This window comes from Balaenoptera borealis (assembly GCF_965194805.1).
Source record: "Balaenoptera borealis genome assembly, chromosome: 6".
NCBI lineage: Eukaryota > Metazoa > Chordata > Mammalia > Artiodactyla > Balaenopteridae > Balaenoptera > Balaenoptera borealis.
Genome location: NC_138863.1, coordinates 35146355 through 35173959, shown reverse-complemented (window position 1 = coordinate 35173959; position 27605 = coordinate 35146355). Strand labels below are relative to the sequence as shown.

The following is a 27605-nucleotide window of genomic DNA, read 5'->3' as shown; positions in this document are numbered from 1 at the left end:
TGTCTTTTTCATTTTAGCCATATGGGGTGTAGAGGTATTACGCTGAAGTTTTAATTTCCCGATACTTAATGAAGTTAGGCATCTGTTTATATGTTTATTTTCTTTCTATCAGGTTATCTTTTTTTTTTTCTTTGCAGATTTGTAGGAGTTCTTTCTATACAATGTGTATAAATTCTTTGTGCATACAAATGTCTGTTACTCTGTGGCTTGCCTCTTTGCTCTCTTAATGGTATCTTTGGATGAACCCAATTTATATATCTATATCTGTTTGTCCCCCTCCCTCTTATGGTTATGCTTTCTGTGTCTTTTAAGAAAGCCTTTACCAATTGCAAGGTCATGACGTGTTCTCCTATGTATGTTTTCTTTTAAAACCTTTATTATTTTCTCTTTCATGTTTAGATCTTCAGTCTACCTAGAATTTTGGGTATGATGTGAGAGAAAAGTCATTTATTTTTTTAGTGTGAAAATCCTGTTGACCTTGAACCATTTATTGAAAAGACCATCCTTTCCCCACCTCATTGCACTGTCATCTGTATAAAAAATCAAGTGACTGGATATGTATGGGTCTATTTCTGAACTCACTATTCTATTACATGAGTCTTTTTGTCAAAACCACACTATCTTAATTACTAGCTTTATAATAAGTCTCGATATTTGATAGTTTGAATCTCTATTTTAGTTATTTATGCTTTAAAAATATATATTTCTTGGCCTTTTGCATTTCCATGTGAATTTTAGAATCAGCTTGTCAGTTTACATACACACACACACACACACACACACCTGGAATTTTGATTGGGATTATGTAGAATATAGTTCAGTTTGGGGAAAATTGACACTTTATAAAAGTGAGTGTTTCATCCATTACCATGGTATATCACTCTGTTTTTTAGATATTATGTATGTAGTTTCAGAGCTTTTAGAATACAGCTATTGCACATCTTACATTTATTCCTACTTATTTGATGTTTTTAGTGCTATTCTTTTTATTTATTTATTTATTTATTTTTTCTTTTTTTAGTACTATTCTTGATAGTTTTCAAATTGTCTTTTTCTTTTTGATGATAGTATATAGAAATACAACTAATTTTTGAATATTGACCTTGTTTATATTGACGTTGCTATTAATTTTAATAGTTTATCCATAGTTTTTTTAAAATTTTCTATTAATAGAATTTTATTATTTGTAAATAAGAACAGTTTTCCCTTCACCCGCCTCTCCAGTTTATAGGCCTTTTATCTTTTGTTTCTTACCTTGTTGGACTGATTATTTCTTGTTCAGTAATGAATAAAAGTACTAACAGTGGGTATTCTTATTGTAGTCCCATTATTTAATATGTTTGCTCTTAGGTTCTTATAGATTCTCCTTATCAGATTAAAGTAGTTCCATTGTACTCCTAGTTTGCTGAGAGTTTTTTCATCAATGGCTGTTGGATTTTATCAAATGCTTTTTCTGTCACTATTGAGAAGATAATATTTTTCTCTTTTTTTCTATTAATGTAATGAATTTTTAATATTTTTTCTACTAAGGTAATGAATTATAATTGATATTTTTAATGTTAAGTCACTTACAATCTTGAAATGAATCGCTCCTGATGATATAACCCTTTGATACATATCACTAAATTTATTTTGCTAATCCTTTAAAGGATTTTTGCATGTATTTTAATAATGAAGATGATGTATAATTTTCCTTTATTATAATATATTTTGTCAAGTTTTGATATTTATATTATGCTGGTCACAGTAAGTGAATTGATAAATACCCCTCTTTCTATTTTCTGGAAGTATTTGTGTAAAAAAATATTTTTTCTTTAAATATTTGGGAGAAGTTATCTGGACCTGAAGTTTTTTTGTGGAAACATTTTTGATAACATCCCATTTTAATAGATGTAAGAATATTCAGCTTTTCTATTTCTTCTTTTGTCAGGTTTGTTAATTTTTAAAAAGATTTGTCCATTTCATTTAAAATATCAAATTATTGGCATATAATTGTTCAGAATAGCTTTAGTCACACGTTTAATGTCTGCTGTAGGGTACATAATGATGTTCTCTTTTTCTTTCTCAATATTGGCTATTTGTTTTTTCTCACTTTTTTCTTGATTAGTTTTGCCCTAGAGATTTATCAATGTTATCATCTTTGCAAAGATGAATCATCTTTGGGGTTATGTTGATCCTTCTTTTAGTATATTTATTTCCTATTGCGTTTATTCTGCTTCTTATTACCTTTTCTTTTTTAAATTTTATTGAAGTATAGTTGATTTACAGTGTTGTGTTTATCTTTTCAATTTAAAAGTTTTATTATTACTGTAATTATTTGTTTCTTAAAATGGTTTAGATTATTGTTTTTAAGCCTTTTCAAAAATATGAAGTTGTTGGGGCATAGCTGCCTACATTTAAGGCTATTTTTCTCCTTTAGCTGCATCCCACATTTTTTGATAAGCTGTATCCTTATTATCATTTATTTCAAAGTATTTATTACCTTCGGTTCAGATACATTGTTTGACTCATGGATCATTTACAAGCTTATTTAATCTCCAAGCAGCTGGGTGTTTTCTTCTAATTACTTTTTGTTGGTTTCTAATTTAATTCCTTTGTGATTACAGAATATAGTTCAAGTGATTTTAGTCGTTTTAAATTTACTGAGACTTGCATTAGAACACAGCTTGGTCTAATTTGGTAAATATTTTTGGTACACATGGAAAGAATGTGTATTTTGTGGCTGTTGGATGCAGTATTTTATATATGTCAATTATGTCAGGTTTGCTGATTATATTGTTCAGACTTTCCGTAACTTTCCTGCTTCTCTTGTCTGTTTATCAGCTTTTGAGAGAAGTGCATTAAAGTCTACCACTGTGATTATGGATTTATCTATTTCTCCTTTTAGTTCTGTCAGTTTTTTGCTTATATATTTTAAAGTTGTTACTAGATGCATATAAATTTAGGATTGATTTGTTTTCCTGATAAATTGTTTTATCAATATGAAATAATTCTGGAAATGATACTGCTTTAAAGTCTACTTGTCTGATATAACATTGCCATGGTGTGTCCTTTTCTATACTTTCAAACTCTCTGTTATATTTAAAATGCATGTAGGTTTACCTTTTTTAAAAAATGAATTTAATGTAATATCATATCTTTTATTTAGAATAGCTGTTATGTTTACATTTAATATAATTCCTGAGAGAGTTGGATTTATATCTGCCATCTAGTTATTTTCTATTTGAGCCACCTGTTTTATGTTCCTTTTTCTTTCCTTTCTTTATTTCATTTGAAATAAAATATTTTTCATAATTTAATTTTCCTTGTCTGTTAACTTCTATTCCTTTATGATGACCCTAATGATAGCAACACTAATCCTTGATTTATTATACTCTAATACTGATTATTGTATTAACATTCCTCAGTAATGCTAGCACCTTCGAACACTTCGACTCGACATTCCTGTGTCCTGCCTTTATGTTATTATTATGTATTTTCATTCTGCATATATTTTAATCCCACAAATTAACTACTTTCACTGTTTTGTGTAGTCAATATTCATTTCCAATTTCTTCATATTGCTTCCTGCATTTTTTAATTGTATGCTCCTTTTTAATTGTATTTTATTTTTTGTTTGTCCAGCTTTATTGAGGTAAAATTCACAAATAAGCTTCTTGTGTTTTATTTCCTTCTGAGATAATTTTCCTTCTGCCTGAAGAAATCCTTTATTATTTAGTGCAGGTACTAGCAATGCATCCACTCAGCTTTTATTTTTCTGGAAACATATTTATATCACCTTCATTTTTAAAGATTATGTTTGCAATTATAAAACTTTAGGTTATTAAATTTTAGCAATTTAAAGGTATCATTTCATTGTCTTCTGGCTTCTGTCTTTACTGTTGAAAAGTTGGCACCGTTCCTGCAAGTTGAGGAAGTTCCTTTTTATTCTGGTTTGCTGAGAGTTTTAATAATGAATTTGTATTGAATTTTGTCAAATTTGTTTTTTCTGAATCTGTGGAGAGAATCATAACTTTTCTCCTTTGTTCTATTAATGTGACTTTGATTTTTTTAATGTTAAACCAACCTTACATTCCTAGAATAAATTCCTCTTGGTCATGGTGTATAATAATGGTGTATTATTCTTTCTATGTGTTGATGGATTTGATTTGCTAATAATTACTTAAAGAATTTTGTACTTATTTTCATAAGGAATATTGTTCTATAATTTTCTTATTATATATTTGATAGGTTTTGATAATGGTTATGCTGGCTTTGTAAAATGAGATAAGAAGCATTCCCTCTTCCTCCATTTTCTGAAAAAAATTGTACAATTGGTATTTCTCCCTTAAGTATTTGAGAGAATTCATAAGAGAAGTGGGTCTGGAGTTTTTAATTATTAATTTCATTTCTTAGATAGATATGGAGGGCTTTTCAGATTTTCTGTTCTTTTCAGGTCAACTTAGAAAATATTTGTCTTTTTAGAAAATTATCCATTTCATCTAGACAGTAAAGTTTGATCAAACTAGTTAGAGTTATGTCAATTTTACGGATCTCTTAAAAAAACTCAGCTTTTGGTTTCATTGATTTTTGTTTTTTCTCAATTTTTTTTCAGTTTCATATTTCTTTGGTGTCTGTACCTTATTATTTCCTTTTTTCTACTTATTTTTTAAAAATTGAGATATAGTTCATATAACATAAAATTTCTCATAATATGAAGTTTATTTTTTAAAGTATACAATGCAGTGGTTTTTAATATATTCACAAAGTTGTGCAACATTCACCACTCTCCAATTCCAGAATATTTTCATCACTACAAAAAGAAAATCTATATCCATTAGTAGTCATTTCTCATCTCTTCTTCCCCAGCCCCCAGCAACCACTAATCCACTTTCTGTCTCTATGGATTGCCTATTTTGGACATTTCATATGAATGGAATCACACAATATGTCGCCTTTTGTGTCTGGCTTCTTTCACTTGGCATAACATTTTCAAGTTTCATCCATATTATAGCACGTATTAGTATTTCATTCCTTTTAATGGCTGGTTAATAATACTCAGACTTGTTATTACTTCCCTGTGATGAACAACATATGAAATCTCATTTCAGTTCTATAATCCTTAGCTGGGCCGCTTGGAATCTTTCTCATATATGTGATTCAGGAATGAGCTAGAGATTTGGAGAGAGGTTATGCACAAAATTTGGGGCTCCCCTGTCTACTTTTCCTGTTATTTCTCCCATCACACACACTTTACAGCAGTTGTAGTTGCCCCGAATTCTGACCTTGAACTAATAAGACTGGATTTCTAACTTCTAGAAAATGTGGCACTGACTGAGGTTTGTAAACAGTGAGAAGCTCACCCTTTTTCTAAGTGCCAATCCCTCTTCTGTATCTAGTTGCTTTTTATTCACTCTCCAGTGACTTCAGGTAGTTGTTTTTTTTATATTTTGTCCAGAATTTGTAGTCATTATGTTTGATAAGGTTGATTCAATAGTAGCTGTTTGGCCATTACCTGAAGCAGAACCTCTCCTCTGTAAAATAAACAATTTTTGCTAACCTGTTTCTTCAAGTGGTATAGACATTTCCTCCCAATGGCTATTCTACTAATAGGTGCCTTTAAATTTTTAACAAATATTTTCTAGTATTTATTTTTATCATTATCAGTAATTTTTAAATATCTATGATTTGTTTGGCATACAAAGCAAAATCCTTATCATTGGAGCATATTACTCTTTCTTCTCTGAATTCAAAAAGGTCATTTTGTCTATTTCCATAGATTTCTTTTTCCCCCCATAGATTTAACTACTCTAGGAATATGGCTTTAGTTTACATGGATACCTTTTGGAAACACAGTAGACTTTATTACACACAAAACTTTACATACAAGTTGTACTTGTTTGAAACCAGAGGAAGAGTTTTGGCTTTTCCATAGAATTAATTACAGGAAAATTATAAGTATTATACATGAATATTTATAAGTATGTTTGAACTTTATTCATTTCATTAATATTATTGTCCTAATAGCTCAACCAGTGATTATATCATTTATCTCCTTTTGGAGTCACTGGAGATAAGGGGATAAGAAGCATTCCTGTTTTACTCCTCCGTACTATTAGAAACTACCTATTTCCTACCTATAATTGCCTTCATTGAACACAAAATGGTATCAGGGTGGGTTTGTGGTTGGCTCTTAAATAAATGGAATATAGAAAGAACTATCCATGTAATTTTCTAAATAATTTTTGTAAAATACAAAATTCCTCATTCATTCTTACTTGCTTTTAGGGTTCCATTAACTTCAAATGATGATGATGATGACGATAAAGAGAAAATGCAGTGTGGCAATATCATGTCAAAGACATCACCTGATAGCCCCTCTTTGGTATCAACTCAGCATAACTTGGAATTGTTATTTCTTAAAGAAAATGATCAGAATGTTTGTGGTGTAAATGATTCAAAACACATTTCTTCTATTGTTGATATACTTCCCAAAGGTGAGATTTTTTTTTTTTTTAATTCATTTTGAGTGTCAGTATTAAATAGTTAACATTCATTGGATTTTCTTCTTGGGGGCCATCATGTATAAACAGTTAATAAGTTAGACTTCTTATGTTACAGATTTCCTAACTTCTACTATTTAAAATTTCTGGTGAAAAAATTAGTTTAAAAGTAAATATGCCAGGACTTCCCTGGTGGTGCAGTGGTTAAGAATCTGCCTGCCAATGCAGGGGACACAGGTTCAGTCCCTGTTCCAGGAAGATCCCACATGCCATGGAGCAACTAAGCCCATGCGCCACAACTACTGAGCCTGCGCTCTAGAGCTCGTGAGCCACAACTACTGAGCCCGTGTGCCACAGCTGCTGAAACCTGTGCACCTAGAGCTTGTGCTCCACAACAAGAGAAGCCACTGCAATGAGAAACCCATGCACCACAACAAAGAGTAGCCCCGGCTCACCGCAACTAGAGAAGGCCCACGCACAGCCACGAAGACCCAATGCAGCCAAAAAAAAGTAAATATGCTAACAAATGTCAGGTCTATAGTGGCCTAATACTACTACTCTGGAAACAGTATTTAGAAGTGAGCTGGCCTAAAGAGCTTTTCTTGGTATCTTAGCTTATGAATTGAAAGACATGATATATTATTTAGTTATATCTTCTCTTTTTCATAGATATAAAAATTGAGGTTCTAGATAAGTGTAGTGACTTTTTCAAGATCATAACCAATTGGTGATAAAGCAAGAACTTGAGCCTAGGTGATGGTTGAGCAAGAAAAAATGATGACACTTACATTTTAATTATATGGTATTTTAAAATAATAATCCTGTGGTGTAGTCTGGCTTATATATTTAACATAGAATTTCAGATTGGGATATGGAACCATAACTATATTGAATTTGGAGTTTGAATTATTTTTCCTTTCTAAAAGGTATATGACTGTGTGTATATAATTTTTATAAACTTTAGGTACCTGCTGATAACATTTTGATAGTAATCCTTATCAGAGTTATCACTGTTACTTGGGTTCGTTTCCCAGACTCCTCTCACTTAGAAACATATGTTAATGTTAATGGCTCTATTGTTGGCTATTCTCCACTCTACTGCTGAGGCCAAGGCAGAGTGAATTCCCAGTATATATTTTCTGTAGATAGAAATGTAAAATGTGACTTATGACTACTCCATTCAGTTCTACTTTATTTATTTGTTACATATTTATTTATTTTTTATTTTTGGCTGTGTTGGGCCTTAGTTGCGGCACGCGGGATCTTCATTGTGACATGTGGGATCCTCTGCTGTGGCATGCGGGCTTCTCTCTAGTTGTGGCACAAAGGCTCCAGAGCACGTAGGCTGTGTAGTTGTGGCGTGTGGGCTCCAGAGTGCGTGGGCTCTGTAGTTGCAGCACGTGGGCTCTCTAGTTGTGGTCCACTTGCTCAGTAGTTGCAGCGCGCGGGGTTAGTTGCCCCACGGCATGTGGGATCTTAGTTCTCTGACCAGGGATTGAACTCTCATCCCCTGCATTGAAAGGCAGATTCTTAACCACTGGACCACAGGGAAGTCCCCTACTTTATTTTTTATCGGCATAGATTCTTCATAATATTAGTATCTGAACAGAACACATTGTCAGAAATCCTTTCTCTGAAACAGTTTGATTCCTAATCTCATTTGTTTAAAGTAATAAATTCCTTGTTACTACTTATTTCTGAGTTTTGTTTCCCTTTATTTTATAGAAAGCCATTCCCATTCAGACCAAAGTTCCAGGAGTTCTCTAATGAGTGAGATGAAAAATGCCCAGTTGATGAGCCACAGAAAGAAGTCATCTCCTAGTAATGTGACTAAAAGGAAAAAACGAGTATCATCTTGGGAATCAAATAATCCTGCAGACACTCCCTGTGTAACAGATTTGGATCAACAACAGATTTCAAGTCCAATATTAAATTGGAATAATGAAATAAAAGATTGTACTAACGAAGCAAATATTAAAATGCAAAGAAACATAATGTGCCTTCCTGCCTCATCTGAGTCTACAAGTGAACCTACTGCAGAGGGCATGAATCCAGTTCAGGTTAATGATGACTTTCAATTGCAAAAAACTGTGTATGATGATGACATGGATTTAACTGCTAGTGAAGTAAGCAAAATTGTTACAGTTTCAACAGGCACTAAAAATAAAAGAGATAATAAAAAACCAAATGATTGTGGAATGACAACTTTCAGAAAAGTGAAAGATCCAAGCTCTGAAAAAAAGAGAGAAAGATCAAAGAGACAATTTAAAAATAGTTCAGATGTGAATATTGAGGAAAAGATCAAAAATGGACTGGAAAGAAGATCTGTTGTCCTGGATGGCAAAGGGGATTCAGAAGAACCAAATTTTATTTTCAGTACTGAACAGCTGACTCAGTTGAACATGCTGAAGAAAATAACCCTTCATAATGGCTTTGATCAGGATGACAGACAAAGTACACAGTATAACAAAAAGAAGAAAAGAATTCATGTAACAGATGATCAAGAGGAAACATACTCTTTCTCCCAAAGTTCAGATAAATTCCAGCAGGACAGTAAATTTGATATGGGTCCTAGTTCTCTAGCTTATAAGAAAAGTAAAACTTCTAGACAGACATTTGTGATTCATACATTAGAAAAAGATAACTTATTCCCAAACCAAAAGGTTAAGGAAACCACCTCTGAAAACCTAGGAGTCACAAGTGAATTTCAAACAGCTTATCTTTCCAACAAAGATAATGGAAAGTTATGTGATTATGAGACCCAAAATATGTTAGATTTGAAAAAGCATGTCACTGATATGCAACCCACTCAGCAAAATGAATCAAAAATAAATAAGAAGCTTAGGCAGAAAATAAATCGGAAGACAGAAATAATTTCTGAAATGAACCAAATACTTGGGGATAATGCCAAAGATGTGCAAGGTCCAGGAAAAGGTAACTTTTCCTTCCAAACCCGAGAGGATAAAGAAATCATCTCTGGAAACCTAGAAGTTTCAAATGACTTTCAAAAATCTGGTATTTCCACTAGCAATAATGGAAACCTGTGTGATTGTGAGACCCAGAATGTATTGGGTCTGCAAAAGCAGATCACCGACGTGTACCCTGTTCAGCAAAATGAATCAAAAATTAATAAGAATCTTAGGCAGAAAGTAAATCGGAAGACAGAAATAATTTCCGAAGTGAATCTTTTAGCTAATAACAAAAGTGGGTATTGCCCAGAAAAGGGTAACTCTTTCTTTCTAACCCAGGATAAAGAAATTATCTCTGAAAACCTAGAAGGCACAAGTGAGTTTCAAACACCTCCTCTTGCTTCCAAAGATAGTAGAAACCTATATGATTATGACACTCAAAATGTTTTGGGGGTGAAAAAGCATGTTTATGATATACAACCTGCTTGTCAAAATGAATCAAAACTAGATAAGAAGCTTAGGCAAAAGGTATGTCAGAAGACAGAAATCATTTCTGAAATCAACCAAATATATAAGAATGATGACAAAGGAATGCATGACCCAGAAAAAGGTAACTTACTTTCTCTAACCCAAAAAGATAAAGAAATCATCCCTGAAAACTTAGAAGATGCAAATGAGTTTCAGATAGCTGATCCTTCCCTCAGAGGTAATAGGAATCCATGTGATTATGAGACTCAAAACCTTTTAGGGGTGAAAAAGCATGCTACTGATACTGGGAAGCAAAATGAATCAAAAATAAATAAGAGTCTCAGGCAGAAAGTAAGTCGGAAGACAGAAATAATTTTGGAAATGAACCAAAAAAATGAATTGAACGACAAAGGTGTACATGACACAGTAAAAGGTGCCTTCTTTTCCCTAACCCCAAAGGATAAAGAAACCATTTCTGAAAACCTAGAAGTCACAAATGAATTTCAAACGATTTATCTTCCCACCAAAAATAATGGAAATTTATATACCCAGAGTATGTTGGATTTGAAAAAGCATGTCACTGATAAGCAACCCGCTCAGCAGAATGAATCAAAAATAAATAAGAAGCTTAGGCAGAAAGTAAATCGGAAGACAGAAATAATTTCTGAAATGTACCAGATATATGAGGATAATGATAAAGATGAGCATGGCCAAGAAAGCTATACAAAAGATCTTAATTTAAAAATAAATAAATCTAAACAAAGACTTGAAGGCCAAGGTATTATCAGTGGATACTGTATGGAAATCAACAGTAATGAAAAAGAAAATGGTGGTCAAATTTCAAATCCTTATAAACCAGTTAAAAAGCGTGGGAAAGAATCGTCAGGCAAGGCAAAGAACATTTTGGCAAAAGGTAACAACAAACCTATTTTGCACTTAACAGGTTCTTCACAGACGTCTGTCTCCTTAGAACCAGGTTTAAAACACACTACTGATGAGACAAATTCTGACCCTGGAAACCAAATGGAACTACATAAGAATCCAAAGCAAAGCACTACAACTCTGAATAAAAAGAGAGATATCCCCTTCGTGGAAGTGACAAAGGAAGGAGAGTGCCAGGTCAAAAAAATAAATAAAATGACATCCAAATCAAAGAAAAGGAAGACCTTCGTAGATCCTTCTCCAGATAGTCATGAACTAATGGAGATAATATCTGACACCGTTCAGGGAATATCAGTTGAATCTGAATATGCTGTTAAGGAAAAAAATTTGGAAAATGAGGAAATTGTCAAAATTAAGCCAGACTTTTACACAAAAATGTTGAAATCTTTATCTCAGATATATTCACCTAACAGACAAGATTCTTCCTTTAACAGTGTTCCTGAGGGTTCAAAACCTTTGAGTATTTCTTCTAGTAAAAATCTGAAAGAAAATTTTGCTCTGGAGAGCTCACCCATCTTTCAAATAAGTGATGATGTGCATGAGAAGATGAAAAAGATGAAATTTAAAGTCAACCAAAGAACACAAAGATCAGAAATAGGTATGTCCATACCTGAAGTGATCAAGTTTTAAAATTATATATATTTTTTCATTTAACCAGTAAAGCATTTCCTGTTATAACTGATTTTTATGGAATTTTAAAACAATGTATAATTGTGTAGCCCGATCTGTAGAAGCAATATGGAGGAATTTAAAGAAAGTTTAATACTTTGAGAAGATAACAATGAGAGTGGCTTGGACATTTATACACTAAAAAATATATTTGGCCTTTAGCACAAAGTTGTCTGATAATGGCATTAGGCAGATAATTTCCTTTTTCATATTTTTGAAGGCAATTGGGTGTTTTAAATGGATATAATAATGAATTGCCCTGGTTTGATTTTACCAAACACAATTGCAAATTTCTTAAGGTTGGGACTCTCTCCAATAGCATATATTTAATATGATCAAAACTTATTCTAGGTATTTTAGAAGATTAAAAAATAAACAATACCAACTCCCTTTCCTCAGAGTACATGTATGGAAAAGTAACAGGTACAGTGTTTAAATATGGCAAATGCTTTATTAAAACCACACATGTTAAGGGATGTAATGACAGGGAATAATTTTGGCTAGAGGAATCTGCAGAGGCATCATCAAATAGATAGCATTTTAAGCCCTAAAGGATAGGTAGGATTTTTACCTTTAGTGTTTATTTCTTATTTTCCCCAGTTATTAAAATAATACTCACTCATTGCAGAAAATTGAAAGTAGAGAATCAGAAAATAGTAGAAAAAACAATCACCCAGAAGAACAGTCAACATTTTGGCATATGCATGCAGGCTTGAATCTATGCATTTTAAAATATATACTTGAAATCATACTATATATAACATTACTTACCTCACTTTTTCCCCTTAACATTGACGTTCTTTTGTTATTAGCAAGTTTGCAACATTAGACATTCCCATATCAATTAAAGTTTTCTACTGGGAGCCTAACATTTCAATATATGTATGTAGAACACTAGGATTTTTATGGATAAGACTTCAGGTAAAAGGAATACTGACGCAAAAGAAGTGCCAAGGTCTAGAGTTGCAGGACATTTTAGAGACTGGTGAGCCGTCTTTCATCTCTGTTCCTCATGGTGCCTTTCATAGCGTGAGCAGTCGACGACAAATGTTGAATGAATGTGCAGTAATTTGTGTGATTCTGTGACTAGAGTTGAATTCATGAAGAATTTCTGTCAGCCTGAATGTGATTTCAGAATAAAAATATTGCAGGCTACTACTTTGATAGTTTGTCTTAAATGGTAGGTCTGTTTTCCTCTCATTATTGCTAGAAAAAAACTGATTTACATCAGTGCTACTTTTGTAAAATTTAAAGTTATAACTTGATTATTAAGTTTAAAAATTTGCTACCAATAATTTACAAACCAGTAAATATCCTATATGTAGTTCCATATTTCTATATATACTGTTAAAAATATTTTTGAAAACAATACTCTTTTCAGGTGTTAGAATGCTACAGGACTTGACAAATACCAGTTTTGTTTCAAATAACACTGCTAAATCTGAAAACAAGTTAGAAGATCTATCTTCGGAGCTGTCAAGCCGAAGAAGAAGGTGTACTCCTCTCTCTTTAAAAGAGCCAAGTCTCAAAGGGTGAGTATTTTAATGACATAAAAGCGATTTCAGTGCGGTACTATAAAATACGTGCTTTCAAAAAGATTCCTGCCTGAATTAGTATTTGAAAACTTCTGAGTATCAGTGAAGCAGGTATTGTTGACATGTAACAACCACAGTATGCTCTGGGTAAGATTTGAAGAAATGTCTTCTTTTATTCTTTGAACAGGCTTAAAAATTTTTTTTTGTTGCCTATAATTTGCAAACCTCATTATTTGTTACCCCCATTTATTGATTTTCTACCTTGTCCTTAGGAGAATTCAGAGTGTTTATATGTCCTTTGGTCTCAAAGAATAATAGTCCTTTTTCTTTTTTTTTAAAACCTCAAACATGCACCCCAAAAGAGGGAATAGTACTCCCCCCACCATTTATCCATCCCTCAGCTTTGAGAGTTATCAATATTTTGCCATATTTACTTCCACTATCCGTTTTTTGTTGTTGTATCTTGAAAGCAAATCCCTAATATTGAGTCATTTAATTCCTAAAACACTTCTGTATATATCTCTAGAAAATAAAAACTTAACAAAACTGGACAACAGTGATCACAACTAACAAAATTATCAATAATTCCTCACTGTCATCTAATAGCAAATCCCAATTCACATTTCCTTGATTATCTCAAAAATGTCCAAATGCCTTTTATATGTGTTTTATTCAGAATCTTATTTTTCCAAGGATAAATGAAGTTGCTATTTCAGAGAACCTGATCATATTTGGGATGGTATTTCCAAAAGGATAGAGAGAAATATCCTCAAATTTTCTCTTTGCATTTGTTTCAGTGTTTGCTTTTATAAAATTAGACATTGATCGTTTTTGACAGGTATTTTAAAACAATAACCAGCAGGTGGCAGCAATGCAAGAGAGGGTGCAAGACAAGCCAGTTAACTAAGGGCTTTTTTAAAAAGCAGCTTTATTGAGCTATAGTTCACATGTCGTATGTTTCACCCATTTAAATTGTACAATTCAGTGGGTTTTAGTAGATTCACAGATACGCACACCATCACCACAGTCAATTTAAGAACGTTTCTTCATTTCAAAAAGAAACCCCATGCCCTTTAGCTGTCATTGCTGTACCCTCAGCCCTAGACAACCAACCGATCACCTACTTTCTGTCTCTATAGACATCCTCTTCAGACATTTCATATGAATGAAATCATATAATATGTGGTCTTTGTGACTGGCTTCTTTCACTTAGCGTAATGTTTTCAAGGTTCATCCCTGTTGTAACATGTATGAGTAGTATTTCATTCCTTTTTATGACTAAATAAAATATTCTATTGTATATATACACCACATTTTGTTTATCCATTTGTCTTTTGATGATCATTTAGTTGTTTCCACCTTTTGGCTATTATAAATAATGCTCCTATAAACATTTGTGAGTTTTTTTGTGTACATATGTTTTCATTTCTCTTGGGTATTTGCCTAGTTGTGGAGCTGCTGAGTCATATGTTAGCTATGTTTATTCATTTGAGGAACTGCTAGACAGTTTTCCAAAGCTGCCGTACCATCTTATAGTCCCACCAACAGTGGGGCTCTGTTGGGTTCTGATTTCTCTATAACCTCACCAGCACACTTGTTATTATTTGACTTTTTGATGATTCTAGCCATACTAGTGAGTGTGAAGTGGTATCTTATTATGGTTTTGATTTTCAGTTCCCTAATGACTAATGATGTTGAGCATCTTTTCATGTGCTTATTGGCCATTTTTATATCTTCTTTGAAGAAATGTCTATTCAGATCCTTTGCCCTTTTTTCAGTTGGGTTATCTTTTTCCTATTGAGTTGTAAGTTAAACTTTTTATTTTGAACTAATTTTATACTTAGCAGAAAGTTGTAAAAATATTAAGAGGTTTCTCATATGTTCCTTACCTAGCTTTTCCCAATTCTGACATCTTACATACCTATAGTACCATTATCAAAGCTAGAAAATTAGCATTGGTACAATACAAGATCTGGGCACTAGGTATTCTCACTGCTTATGTTGTGTTGTATTATCTGTTGTTGCATAACAATATTATCGTAAACCTGGTGGCTTAAAACAACACACATTTATTTTCTTTTGGTTTCTGTGGACCAGGAATCTGCACTTAGCTAAGTTGGGTGCTTTGCTTAGTGTCTCACAAACCTGCAATCACGGTGTCATCCAGGCTGATTCTCGTCCGGAGGCTCTCCTGGGGGAAAATCCACCTCCAAGGTCACACAGATTGTTGGCAGAATTCATTTCCTTGTGGTTTGGGCCCCAGCTTTTTTGCTGTTGGCTGGAGGCTATCCTCAGCTCCTAGAGGCCACCATTAGCTCCTTGCCCCATGGGCCTCCCAACATGGCCACTTACTTCAAAACCAGAGAGAGTCTCTAGAGCAAATCCTCTGGCAAGATGGAGTGCTATATAATGAAACGTATACTCAAAAGGGAGACACCCCATCACCGTTGCCATTTCTGTTGGTCAGATGCAAGCCACAGCTCCTGTCCATATTCAAGGAAAGGGTATTATACAAGGGCATGAACACCAGTAGGCAGGTGTCGTGGCGGGGTCCTCCACAGAGTCTGTCTACCACAGGGACAATTGATATTAGGCCCCATCAGCAGACAGAGCTAGGAAATGTATGTATTATACTAATCCATGAATATGCATACTTTTATATTTATCTATCTATGTGTATAGTGAAAACCTTGAGTTTAGACTGATACCTCTGATTCCTGTTCAACATCACAGGGTTCATTTTAGCTTTGCTTATTTTTAATTTCTTTCTCTATTGGTAAGTAGCCTGGCTCTCATTATCTATGATATATTTATTTGTTTGTTTGTTTGTTCAATTCTAGCATACACATAAAGTAGTTTCAGAATTGCTGACCCATATCTCTATGAGAAACATACTAACTAGATCATAACATTTAGGTACAGTTCTTTTTGTCTTAGGTTAGTTCTTTTCTTACCACCCACCTTCAACATAATTATGTTATTCATTTGTTCTTGTTTGTATTCCATTTTCTTCTCCCACATCTTGGTAGGTTTAGTTGTTTACTTTTGGAGTATGTGAATCATTTCTTGGGTTGTACAAGTCAGAGCTATACAAAGTGGTATATGCAGAGAAGTGTCAACTACTTTCATTCCTGCTACCCTATTCCCATTACCCCTCCTTTCTATCCTATTTTCACCACCTCCTGTGGATAATCAGTTCCTTTAGTTTCTGGTTTATTGTCCCTGTGTTTCTTTTGCACAAATAAGCAGATATATGTATATCACCCTTTTTCTTACATAAAGGTAGCATACTTAACTACTTTTTTGGGCTTTGCTTCTTATCATTTAACAGTATGTTCTGGAAATCACTCCATATCAATTTGTAGAGATTTTTCTCATTCCTTTTTACTGCTGAATAATACTTAATTTAATTAATTCTCTTAAAAGAGCTACCTATTCTAAACTAAATATAGCAAAATGCTGTAATGAAATAGTATTCTATTTTAGTTTAGATCTTCTGGGCATGCAGATTATCTGGTAATCAGTTTAGTTGGCAAATTTTTTAAAAGCAAATATCACAATGTACATTAGTATAAATACTAAGAGTAATAACAATCCAGCTGCTGTTTTTTTCCTTTTGGATTGGGAATGGCATGCAGCAGGTATATCACAGCTTTTGATAGGCCCCCACTGAGAATAAATCCTGATGGAAACTGCTTACAGTATATTATGGAGTGGTCATCATAGGCATTGAGAATAGGAGCAGCAGGAGTTATCAGGAAGGTAATACAAATATATTTTTTAAAGTCTTTATCTCTTAAGTCCCAAAGTACTGAACATAACAAAAGGGGACATTTTAAATAGTAAAAGCCCTAATCCACAAAGAATATGTAATAGTTATGATATTTATGTACCAAGTAGCAGAACAACTACTTTTTTGAAGCAAAAACTACAGGAGATACATGGAGACAGATAGGAACACACTAATAGATTTTAATATACTCAGTATGAAACAAATAAAGTGGGCAAGAAATAAGTAAGGAGATGGAAGATCTAAACAACATAATGAATAGGGTAAATCTTATGTATACATATCAAACTCTACACTCTGATAAGAGAGAATACATATTCCTCTCAAGTGCTCATGGCACAGTTACAAAAGCATATCCACACCATGCTATGAAAAACATACACCATGACCGAGTAAGGTTTATTCCAGGAATGCAAGGTTGGTTCAATATTAGAAAACCTATCATCATATACCATATTAATAAACCTAAGAAACTAAAGCATATGATTTTTTCATAGATGCTGAAAAAAGCCTTTGACGAAATTCAACGGTCACTCATGATTAAAACACTCGATAGACATTCAGGGATACTTTCTTATAATGATAAATTGTATATACGTACCTTAATCCTAAAGGCAGTATCTTGTTTAATGAGGAGACAATGGAGGTATTTCCACTTAAATTAGGAACAAGGCAAGAATGCCCACTGTTTCTGCTACTATTCAACAAGGGATTGATGAACTCAATTCAAAATGGTGGTTACTTCTTGGGAGATGAGAGAACTGTGATCTCGTCTCGCAAAAAGGAGCACACTGGAAAGGGGCACACTGGAGGCTTGTGAGGTGTGGTAAGAGTTTATTTCTTAACCTGGGTGTAGGTGTATCAGCATTTATTTGAGTTTTTAAATTGTACATTTTTATATATTCTTATATGTATGCTAAAGTTCATAATAAAAAGGAAATATATAGTAAATCATGAAATGTGTAAAATCTATGTTAATTTCTCTTAAACCTTATTTATAATTCCCACTATAATAGAGTATTTTAAATATATGACAAAGCTTTGGGGTTTGAGGAAACTGCTTTCTACTGGTATGATGCAGCAATTTTCCTCTCCATACTTTGCAGCAAAAGCATTAGCTTTAGGTTGTTATTATTGTTAATCTTCCTTTTTTTTCTACTTTGCAGGAAGATGAGAAGATGAGTGAATTTATACATTCTGGCTTTTCTGAATTCTCAAACCATAACAAGTCAAAACAAGGATATAACTAAGATCAAGAAGATGAAATGCATGACAAAAAGTTTTGGGTTTTTTTTTTCTTTTTCATTTTCTGCCTTTTCATGGAGTGTTTATTCTCATGTATAGATAATATGCATAAAATAGCTATTTTGTAATACTAAGCTTTTAAAATTATTTTGGTCATCCTATAACATCTTCCTGCTCATTTAAGCTCCTTTCAACCAAACAACCTTTAACTAAACAATAGCTATTAGCCTTTTAACCAAATAAAATGTATTATAAATACTTTTGCATTGGTTATCTTGTTGTACACCAAGCTATCTTGTTTTGTTTTGTTTTTAAAACCATTCAGTAAATGTGAACACCTGTAAGATTTTAAAAGTCACCTTCTGCCCTGGCCAGTTGTCTTTCACCCTTCGTTCTTCAACTTTCAAAATTACTTGTTCAATTGCAGCTTCTGTATTACTTCCCTTATATGTAATCTGATGACTTGTCTGAGGGGTTAACCTCTCAGGCTCTTTTGAATTTGGTTTTTATAACTTTAAGTAGTAAATCCTATTCCTATCTGAGATTAATGAACATAGCTTACTGTATTCAGATGACTAGTCAAATTCTATTCTGCCTAGATGGAAAAGTTTTCTTAGACAATATCCGACAACGAAAAGGGTGGGCCCAGAAATCTGCATTTTTAACAAGCACCGCAGATAATTCTGGGGCAGATTGTCCTAGGACCAAACTTTGAGAAACTGCTGTAGGACTACAGAGTCCCACAGAACTTACTGATTATCAACGGTGTTGGCTGAATGGAGGCTAGGGGCTTTATTAAAGGAACAGTTTACACAGTGGTTAAGAGCTTGGCATCCTGACAGTCTGTTCCTTTCCTGTACTCCTATTACTTTAAGGCTTCGGACCTCCTAGAGTCATTCTCTGGTACTATGTTTCCTATTGTTTAGTTCTATTTCTTTCTCCTTTCCATGAGGTTTGTCTTTTCTTTTCTTCCGTTCCCATGCAAATTATTTTTCATTGTATGTATCACACTTATAAACCTTTTCTTTTATTGTTGGCAGAATTTGGTCACAGCAAGAAACAAATTTCCTATTCCCATATTATAAAGACATTTACCCATGGTTTCATTTTGTTTTTACATTTAAATTTCTGATTCATGTGTATTTTGTTTCATGGTGTGAGATACGAATGCAATTTTGGCCTTCTTCCAAATGATTCCCCATTAATTAAAAAGTCCGTGTTTTCCACTACTGATTTGAAGTGCCACCTTTTTAATGTTGTATTTCCATGTACACTTAAATTTACTTCTCAAGTTTCTGTTCCCTTTACTTGTCTGTTTCTTTTTATGCCCCACTACCATCTTCTTTAAATTATAGAGACTTTGTGGGAGTTCAAAGTTTCCCTCATGGAGGTTTTCCACATTTCTTGATGCCTAGGCATTCTCTCTTTTTTTTCCTGGTAATATAAATGGGAAATAAACTGTTACTGTTTGCAGTATTTTCCAGATCTATCTCCTGAAAACCAAGCTATCTTTACTCCCTTTTTCTCCCCAATTCTTAATGCCTCTTGTTGCTTTCTCTTGTCTAATTGCATGGCTGCTACCTTATGTTAAATGTTAAATAGCAGTGACAATAGTGGGTATCCTTGTCTTGTTCCTGATTTTCATGGGAATGCCTCTGGTTTTATCCCATTAAGTAAGATGCTGTGGTTTGAGCTGGTTATGTATGTTTATAATCACATTAAACTATTATCTATTGATTATTATTTTACTGAGTGCTTTTTTAAAAAATTATGAATGAATGTTGAATTTTGTCAAGTGACTTTTGGCGCTGATGGAGACTGTATTAGTTAGGGTCCAGCCAAGAGATAAAAACCGCAGATATAAATTGTTAACCATATTCTAGAGAATTGAACAGGAACTGAAAAGGCAAAAGGGACTAGGGGAGTATCATAGAGGAAGTAACTATGGGAAGCACCCACCATCTCGGGCTGAGGGAGCACAGAGAAAAGGATGGAAGTATTGAAACTTAAAGGCTTAGAGGAAGACTTTAAGGAAGACTTTAAAGGCTTAGAGGACTCTAGGGGGAGGGTGTGCAACTGGTTGGTGCTGTTTCCCTGAAGGGCTACACAAGGCTGGTCCCATAATGTGGAAAAGCTGCGAACTGGAGCCAGCTGTGGCCGCTGAAGTCAGTTGTTCCCGCCGCGTGAACCACTCTGTGGTGACGCTGACAGGAACAGAGAGCAAATGTCTCTCTCCTCCATCCTTCCAGTTCCCCTCTGTCACCTGTCGCCAGAGACTGGAAGGGAACCTGGCAAAGGAGAAACGTGGTTTGCCAAGGCCTAGCCTTAAAGTGGAGTAGAGAAGTGTGGATGTGAAGTCAAAACACAATAGCTTAATATGAATCAGCACAAAAAAGATATATGATTATCCTCCTTTGATATATTCACATAGTGAACTATATTCATTAATTTGATCCTGAAACAAATTCTCGCTCTCGTGGAATAAACCCCACTTTTTTAAAAAATATTTTATTTATTTATTTATTTATTTATTTATGGCTGTGTTGGGTCTTCGTTTCTGTGCGAGGGCTTTCTCTAGTTGTGGCAAGCGGGGGCCACTCTTCATCGCGGTGCGCGGGCCTCTCACTATTGTGGCCTCTCTTGTTGCGGAGCACAGGCTCCAGTCGTGCAGGCTCAGTAGTTGTGGCTCACGGGCCTAGTTGCTCCGCGGCATGTGGGATCTTCCCAGACCAGGGCTCGAACCCGTGTCCCCTGCACTAGCAGGCAGACTCTCAACCACTGCGCCACCAGGGAAGCCCCAACCCCACTTTTTAATGTGTCCCAGCTCTTGTCTCAACTCCAAGCCCATCTCTCTATATTTTGCTGTGTGATGCCAGAACTCTGCAGATCGCGTTTCTTCTTTGCTAGCTGACTTTTAAGCTTCTGTCAATAGGGGACGATAGAAGGAGCTGGAAAGTCAGAGAGAGGGAAGCGGGACTTGCTCCTTCCTGTTGGCCCGCGCTTCCCCTCAGCATCACCTCAGCGTTGGTGCTTCACGCGGGGGGCGGGGGGCGGGAGTGGGATGACACGTGGTCCCAGCCACCAGCTGGTTTAGCGCTCCTAGAGCCCACGCTGCTTGGGCTGCACCCCCTCACGGGCCTCAGGCCTAGCTCGCCAGGGAGCCGCCTCCAGGCTCCTGAGGGAGCAGCACCCTCCTCGCCACACGCCATCATTTGAAATCTGAGTGCCGACTGACCCCCGGAAGCCCTTTTCCTACCTCCTGAGGTACGAACAGCAGCTGAGCAGTGCCCTCCCCTCAGAGGTCTCCCCTTAAGTTTCCAAGTTCTAATAATCCCAGCCTCTTCCTTTTTCCCCCCCCGGGAGGTTCCTGTTCATTGCTGGAGGGAATGCAAAACGATACAACCTTTATAGAAAAGGTTTTGACAATATCTGGCAAAATTATTCAATACATACGCGTATAAAATCATTTGACCCAGCAATCCCACTTTTAGGAAACTATACCAAAAATTCTCTTGAAAAGAATACAAAAATTTCACTATGGTATGGTTTGTAATAACAACAACAAAAAAGGAACAACATAGGTAACAATAGGGAGCAGCTAACTTGAAAAACAAGTGAAAATGAAAACTATCAAGATGGTGACAAACACAGAGATAACTGACCTTAGAAAAAGAATGTTAAATGTGTATCTTTATTAGGGTATACTCGAAGAATAAAAGAACTGTAAAGAAATCTTAAACTTTTATTCACTAACCTTATTGCTGCCATAATATTGATGTGGTTGTTTTGAAATAGGTCTAAGGACAAGATAAAGCAATTACGTTGAAGTTTTAGAACCAAGATTTTTGGTATAAGCAAAAAGAGATACAATTGTAAAACCCAAGATGGTTAAAAAAAATTGAACCTGAATTAAATCAAGGCTTTAGATCCCTAAGCAGGGTACAAGAAGTCAGTAGCATGGAGGAACAAAGAACACCAGGGAGAAGCAACCAGTCATATTCAAAATGTGGTTCATTCTATAGGACAACTGACCTAGGTTTCTTCTTCAACGTGTTGATAGCTTTAAAAAGGAGGAGTGGATGAGGAGACTATTCTAGATTTTAAAAGACTGAAGAGACAACAAGGACGTACATCAAGTAGAAATCAAATGTAAAAAGACTTTTTTTAAGACACTGGGAAATTTGAAGATATTAAAATACTCATTTTGTTATATTTGATAATGGCATTTTCCTTTGTAAGAAAAAAAATTGTAATGTATGCTGAAGTATTTAGGGGTAAAATAATGTGCTTGACATTGGCTTTAAAATACTCCAGAAAAGACATGGGAGTGTGGCAAAATGTTGTGAATTTTTAAAGCTCAGTGAGTCAGGTGTGTGGGATGCTAGTTGTACTCTTTTATGTACAAATTTTAGAAATTTTCACAATAACATGTATACGTTTACATAAATGAGATGGCAAATGTTCTAGGTATGTTAAGAGAAGTCTGGAAAAGAGTGTGAGTCCATTTGAGCTTTTAAAAGGTGTTATAGTGCAGATTTCAAAAACGTAAAAATAGACCCAGAAAGTTAACAGTGAGTGGTAAGTTCTAAGTTGTGGACACAGGTGACTTTTCTTTTTATGCTTTTCAGTATTTTCCAAGTTTCATTTTTTATTTTTTTAACATCTTTATTGAAGTATAATTGCTTTACAATGGTGTGTTAGTTTCTGCTTTATAACAAAGTGAATCAGTTATACATATACATATGTTCCCATATCTCTTCCCTCTTGCATCTCCCCAAGTTTTATTTTTAAAAAGTTTTTCGAGATGTTTTACATCACTATTGGCACTCAATAGATAAACTTTATAATGATTTACTGGATAAACTGAATAACGATAAAACTTTAAAAAAAGTTTATATCAAGGTAGCTCTTGATATAAAAAACTGGAATAATTGTAAAACTGTGAGGTAAAGTTGTAAAACCATTAAGTTCCTTTCCTGCAAAGCTGGAATGCATGTGATTGTTTATCAACTATTAAAAGTACAGGATGAGGCAGGCGTGGTGGCAGGAAAAGTACAAAAAAACCCTACTGTTCCCGGACTTCAAATCTAGCTGTAAAGCCATTAAAATATGTACTAATATAAGACGACCGAAGAGAGTCACAGGACCCGCCCTACCTGCTAAGAGGCGGGGGAGTGGGGCGCAGACGCCCACCGCCGCAGGCGAGGTAACGAGGGTCTCAGCCAATGGTCTCAGGCCGGCGGGAGCGCGGCGGTGACGTCCTGATATCCGGGGGAGAGCTTTCCTGGCCGGGCGCTCACGGAACTTTGGATCTGAAGTGGGACTTTATCCCTCGGGGGTGGTTGGACTTTAGGCCCCTGCAGCCCGGTCTGCGTCGCCGGGTCCCAGGTGCCGGCGACGCCTCCTCGGGATCCTCGGACCGCGGGCCGCCACCATGGACGGGACGGCCGAGCTGCTCTTCTACGTGAACGGCCGCAAGGTGAGCGCGCCCCGGGGCTGCCCGGCCGCCGCCGCCGGGCCTCCGCGGTGCTGGAACGCTGCTCACGCGCCGGGCCCTGGGCTGCACGCGGGTTTGCCTGCGCGTCGGGGCAGGGAAAGGATGCGTCTTCAGGGACTGCCTGGATCTTTGGGTCCCGCCTTCCTCATGCTCTTTTCTCCTCTCCTTCCAAGACGCACAGGCTGAGTATCAACCGCACCCCACCCCATAAACAGGAAGAGAAATGACTGTCCCTATTCGGCAGAGTCAGCACTCCCAAATCCTCCCTCCGTCAAACCCACCCCCAAACGGGAACGTCTTTCATTAGGCCTCAGCTCTTGGGTGTGTTTGGATGAGCAGAGAGCGGTTTAGAGTCAGGACAGCAACACAGAGACGAATTCATTGAGACCTCTCACTCCCATCGTTTCCAGAGTCGCAGCTAGTTCCTGGCAGCGCTGAGCCGACACCCTCCTCTGGGGACTCGAAGGTCCTTAGTGGGTCCGCTGCTGGCGCGGCAGCTGTCCTCTCAGCAGCCGGGCTGGCTCTGCAGATCCTCTGGGCCAGTTCCAGCGACTGTCCGATGTTTGGAGGCAGCAAAGCGCCCGGGGAATCCTTTAAAACACTCCCACGGACGTGACCATAGATGGCTCACTCTTCACGTTGTCCCAGCATATTGCCGCCACTGTGCAAGGGGGAAACCGAGGCAGGAGTGTTAAAGTGCTTCCTTAAGAGCAGACAAGGGAGCAAGGGCCGTGATCGCGGCCTTTCCGGGCGCAGGCGCCGTCAGAGACCCCCTGTGATCCCTGCTTCTGGGCCGGGATAGCCTGACTTTCCCTGACTGGCACAGGGGCTCACCAGAAAGCTAAGGACGGTCAAGCATCAGGGCCTCTCACTTGTGAGCCCTGAGCCTAATCTCGAATTTGGATTTTGTATTATTTTTCTTAAAGAGGATTCCCTCCCCCAAACTGTGCAAGTTCTAGGCCCTATAAAATCTTCCTCTGTTCCTGCTGCCTGGATTCCACCCTGGATAAGAGGAACTTGTTTTTCCTGAACTGTGTTGGGGGCCGTTAGGACCCCCTCGCAGGACTGCTGTGAGCGTGAACCATGATAAGGGCGAGGATGGCAGATGGGAGTGGGTTTGAAGTGATCACATGATGTCATTTTTCTTTTTCTTTTGTATAACTGAATGGTATAGTAGACACAGCTCTGGCCTTTATATTTGGACAAACAAGTATTCATTTCCAGCTCTAATTCTTATGGAGGCAACCTAACCTAGCCTCTCAGTTCCTCTGTTAAAGAGAGATAATACTGCGTACTTCACAAAGAGTGATGGTGAGTTTTTAATCTGTTTATTTAAGGGCCTGCTATATGTCAGTGTTCCAGGGCCCTCAGGGGACATGACAGAGCACAGAAATGACCAAGTCCCGGTCTGCAGGGAGTTTATGTTGTGCTGGGGAGACAGACGACAAGCATATAAATAAATAGAAATGTATCAAGCCAGGCAGTGATAAATGCCAGGATAAAAACTAAAGCAGAGTGAGGGGCCGGAGAGTGGGCGAGAGCTGGTTCTTCAGGCGGGATGGATGTTTAAGACTTTCTGCGAGGCTGACATTTGAGTGGTGGCCAGTATGAAGTGAGGAACAGACGTCTGAGGGAAAAGCACTCCAGACCGAGGGAGCGGAGGTGCAAAGATCCTCAGACACGAGGATTTCTTCGTGCCCGGGGGTTAGCAAGGAGGCTGGTGGGGCTGGAGATGTGGCCAGGGGCTTTGGAGGAGATGGTAAGGGTTTTGGTTAAAGGAGGAAACAGGTGTTTGAGTCTAGCTTCTTCTCCCCTGCTCCCAAACAAACTGTAGTGGAATTTTTAACATAATGGCTAATAATAGTTTGTGCTCTGTTGATTTTTAAAAATAGGTAAGCTGGTTCTTATCTGTGGACTTGTTTTATCTATGGGCCAAAAGTCCTGTGATCATTTGGAAAGTGCATGCTAGAAATATTGATTTCGTTTTTGCAATTACCCTGTTAAAAGAAATTATGTCACCCTTTCCCTTTCCTGCCCCTCCCTTCCAAATTCTGTTAGGTGTGTGCTTCAATCCCAGCAAGCAAGCCTGATTGCCACATGGATAGAATTAGAATAAAGTCTCTGGTTCAGAGAGTGAGTGGCTGTCGAGAAAAGTGAGAGAAGAAAGCCACCAGGAGAGGGGGTCTTGAAGTCAAACATAACCTCTGGGATTAAAATCCTGCCCTTGAAAGGAAGCTTTGAAGCCAGTTAGGAGACTCTGGGTGATGTGATTGGCCTCCAGTCTGGGTTTTTTGCAGAATCCCCCCAAGTCACCAAAAGGTGTCGTTGGGTAGGGGCTAAGGGCATGCATGTTGGTCAGAGATCTAGCTGCAGAGAGATTTCTGAAATCTTACTGGCTTCACCAGCAGCCTCCAAAGCAGGTGATCCAGTTAACACGGAGTTGGCGGGAGGAAGAGCCCAGGAATAAATTACATCCTAGATGCCACTCTCAACACATCTCAGGAACTGTAGCAACTCGTTCTATGAAGCAGTGAGGCGCAGAGATCAAAGGTGTGGGCTTTGGAAATAGTTAGGCGTGGATTTGAGTCCTGTGCTGTCTGCTCTAATACTCAGCAGCTCTGGGGCCTTGAGCAAGTGTCCTCATTGGTTGTCCCCTCGGGCCTCTTTCCCTCTTTCTCTCCTCACCATGTCCCACAATACACACCTCTTTCTCCTGTCTTCTTCCTCTCAGCTTTCCTTATTTTCTGTTCTTTTACCCCTTTCTCTCTCTCCTCCTGATCTCTTTCTCTTTCTTCTTTCTGCCTCTGTCTTGTATCTGGCAAGGCCCCCTTCATGCACTAGTCACAAGCCCTGCAGAGAGGAAGGTGATTCGTCAACCTTGTGCAATGTGAACTTATCTCCCAAAGGGCCAGTGGAAATACAGAGGGACACATGCCACCCTTGCAACATGCAATGACCCTGAGCTGAGGGCTGGCATCATTTCTCCCAACCAGAGTCAGTGAGACTAACTCTGTTCCTCATTCCCTCCCTCCCTCCCCGCCCCCTGCCAGCTACCATCTGAGTCCTGACCTCCCTGTTTCACTCCGAGACCTGCCGGGACAGGGTGCATGCCAGATCCCTGCCCCACTTCCCTCCTCCAAATGTGCCATCCCCCAAATCAAGAAAAATAAACACATTTCAAGCCAGTGGCACTTTGAGCCAAAGTCCGATCTCTTGAGACATCTCCGGGAACAAATACCCAAGCAAGCAAGGCCTGCTCTTCCATTAATTCCTTATGAAAATACAAATCTCTCTCAAGCCTAAAGTGCTCTTTATTACCCAGATCCTGTCTCTCCATTAAAATTGGGCTTCTGAGGATTCATCATCATATGTATGAATTAGAATGAGTTTCACCTGCAAATGGCACAAATTCAAAACTAAGTAGTTCAGAAAAGATATAATTCATGTTTACTTTTACATAAAGGATACTGTATCTGGGGATAGACATTGCAGAGCTGGTCTAGAAGCTTCTTGGTGTCATCTGAGATCCAAGTTTCTTTTTTTTTTTCCCCCTGTTGCCATTAATGTGTTGCCTTATGGTCTAAAATGGTTGCTGGCATTCTAGCCACATCATCTTTATTACAGGCAGCAGGAAGGAAGAAAGGGAGAAAGCATGCTGAGATAGACAATCAGTAGTTTCTGCCACCATTACTGGTTCTTCTGTTTTTCTTTCTTTTCTTCTGTTCATAAGTCCCAGCCTGTGAGAAATCATCCCTCCCTCCTTAGTGTTCTCATAGCAAATTGTACATATCAAGTTATTCATTTAGATTAATTAACATTTATTATGTCCTTATCATATATCCCCAGCACCTAGTTCAGTGTTTGACATAAAGAATAATGGAAGGTGGTTTCTCTCAGGATCAAAAGAGGCTTATACATACACAACTAATTATGCTGCAGAGTAACACGTTCTGTGAAAGATGTGTAGATGTTGACCATGGGAGCACAGAGGAGGACTGTTTCTTGGAGCAGAGAGTGGGAAGCGTATATTAAATGGCAGCAAATCCCACAGGAGAGAACATCTGAGCA

General features: G+C 37.0%; 1 protein-coding gene across 7 annotated transcripts in view; it reads left to right on the top strand.

Moving 5' to 3' along the window:
• The window catches only part of LOC309631168 (aldehyde oxidase 1), a 111423-nt gene that overhangs the window by 14374 nt on the left and 69444 nt on the right, over window positions 1-27605 (top strand). For 5 of the 7 annotated variants that reach the window (XR_014246119.1, XR_014246120.1, XM_082397281.1 and 2 more), the window contains exons 6-8: window positions 6268-6476; window positions 8208-11399; window positions 12852-13002. Coding sequence is in view for 5 of the 7 variants with exons in the window: in XM_082397281.1 (XP_082253407.1) it covers window positions 6268-6476; window positions 8208-11399; window positions 12852-13002 (3552 nt within the window). In the remaining 2 variants the exon portion in view is untranslated. Of the gene's footprint in view, window positions 1-6267; window positions 6477-8207; window positions 11400-12851; window positions 13003-17961; window positions 23525-27605 lie in introns of those variants that run through there. The other 2 variants (XM_082397283.1, XM_082397285.1) reach the window with 2 other exon arrangements.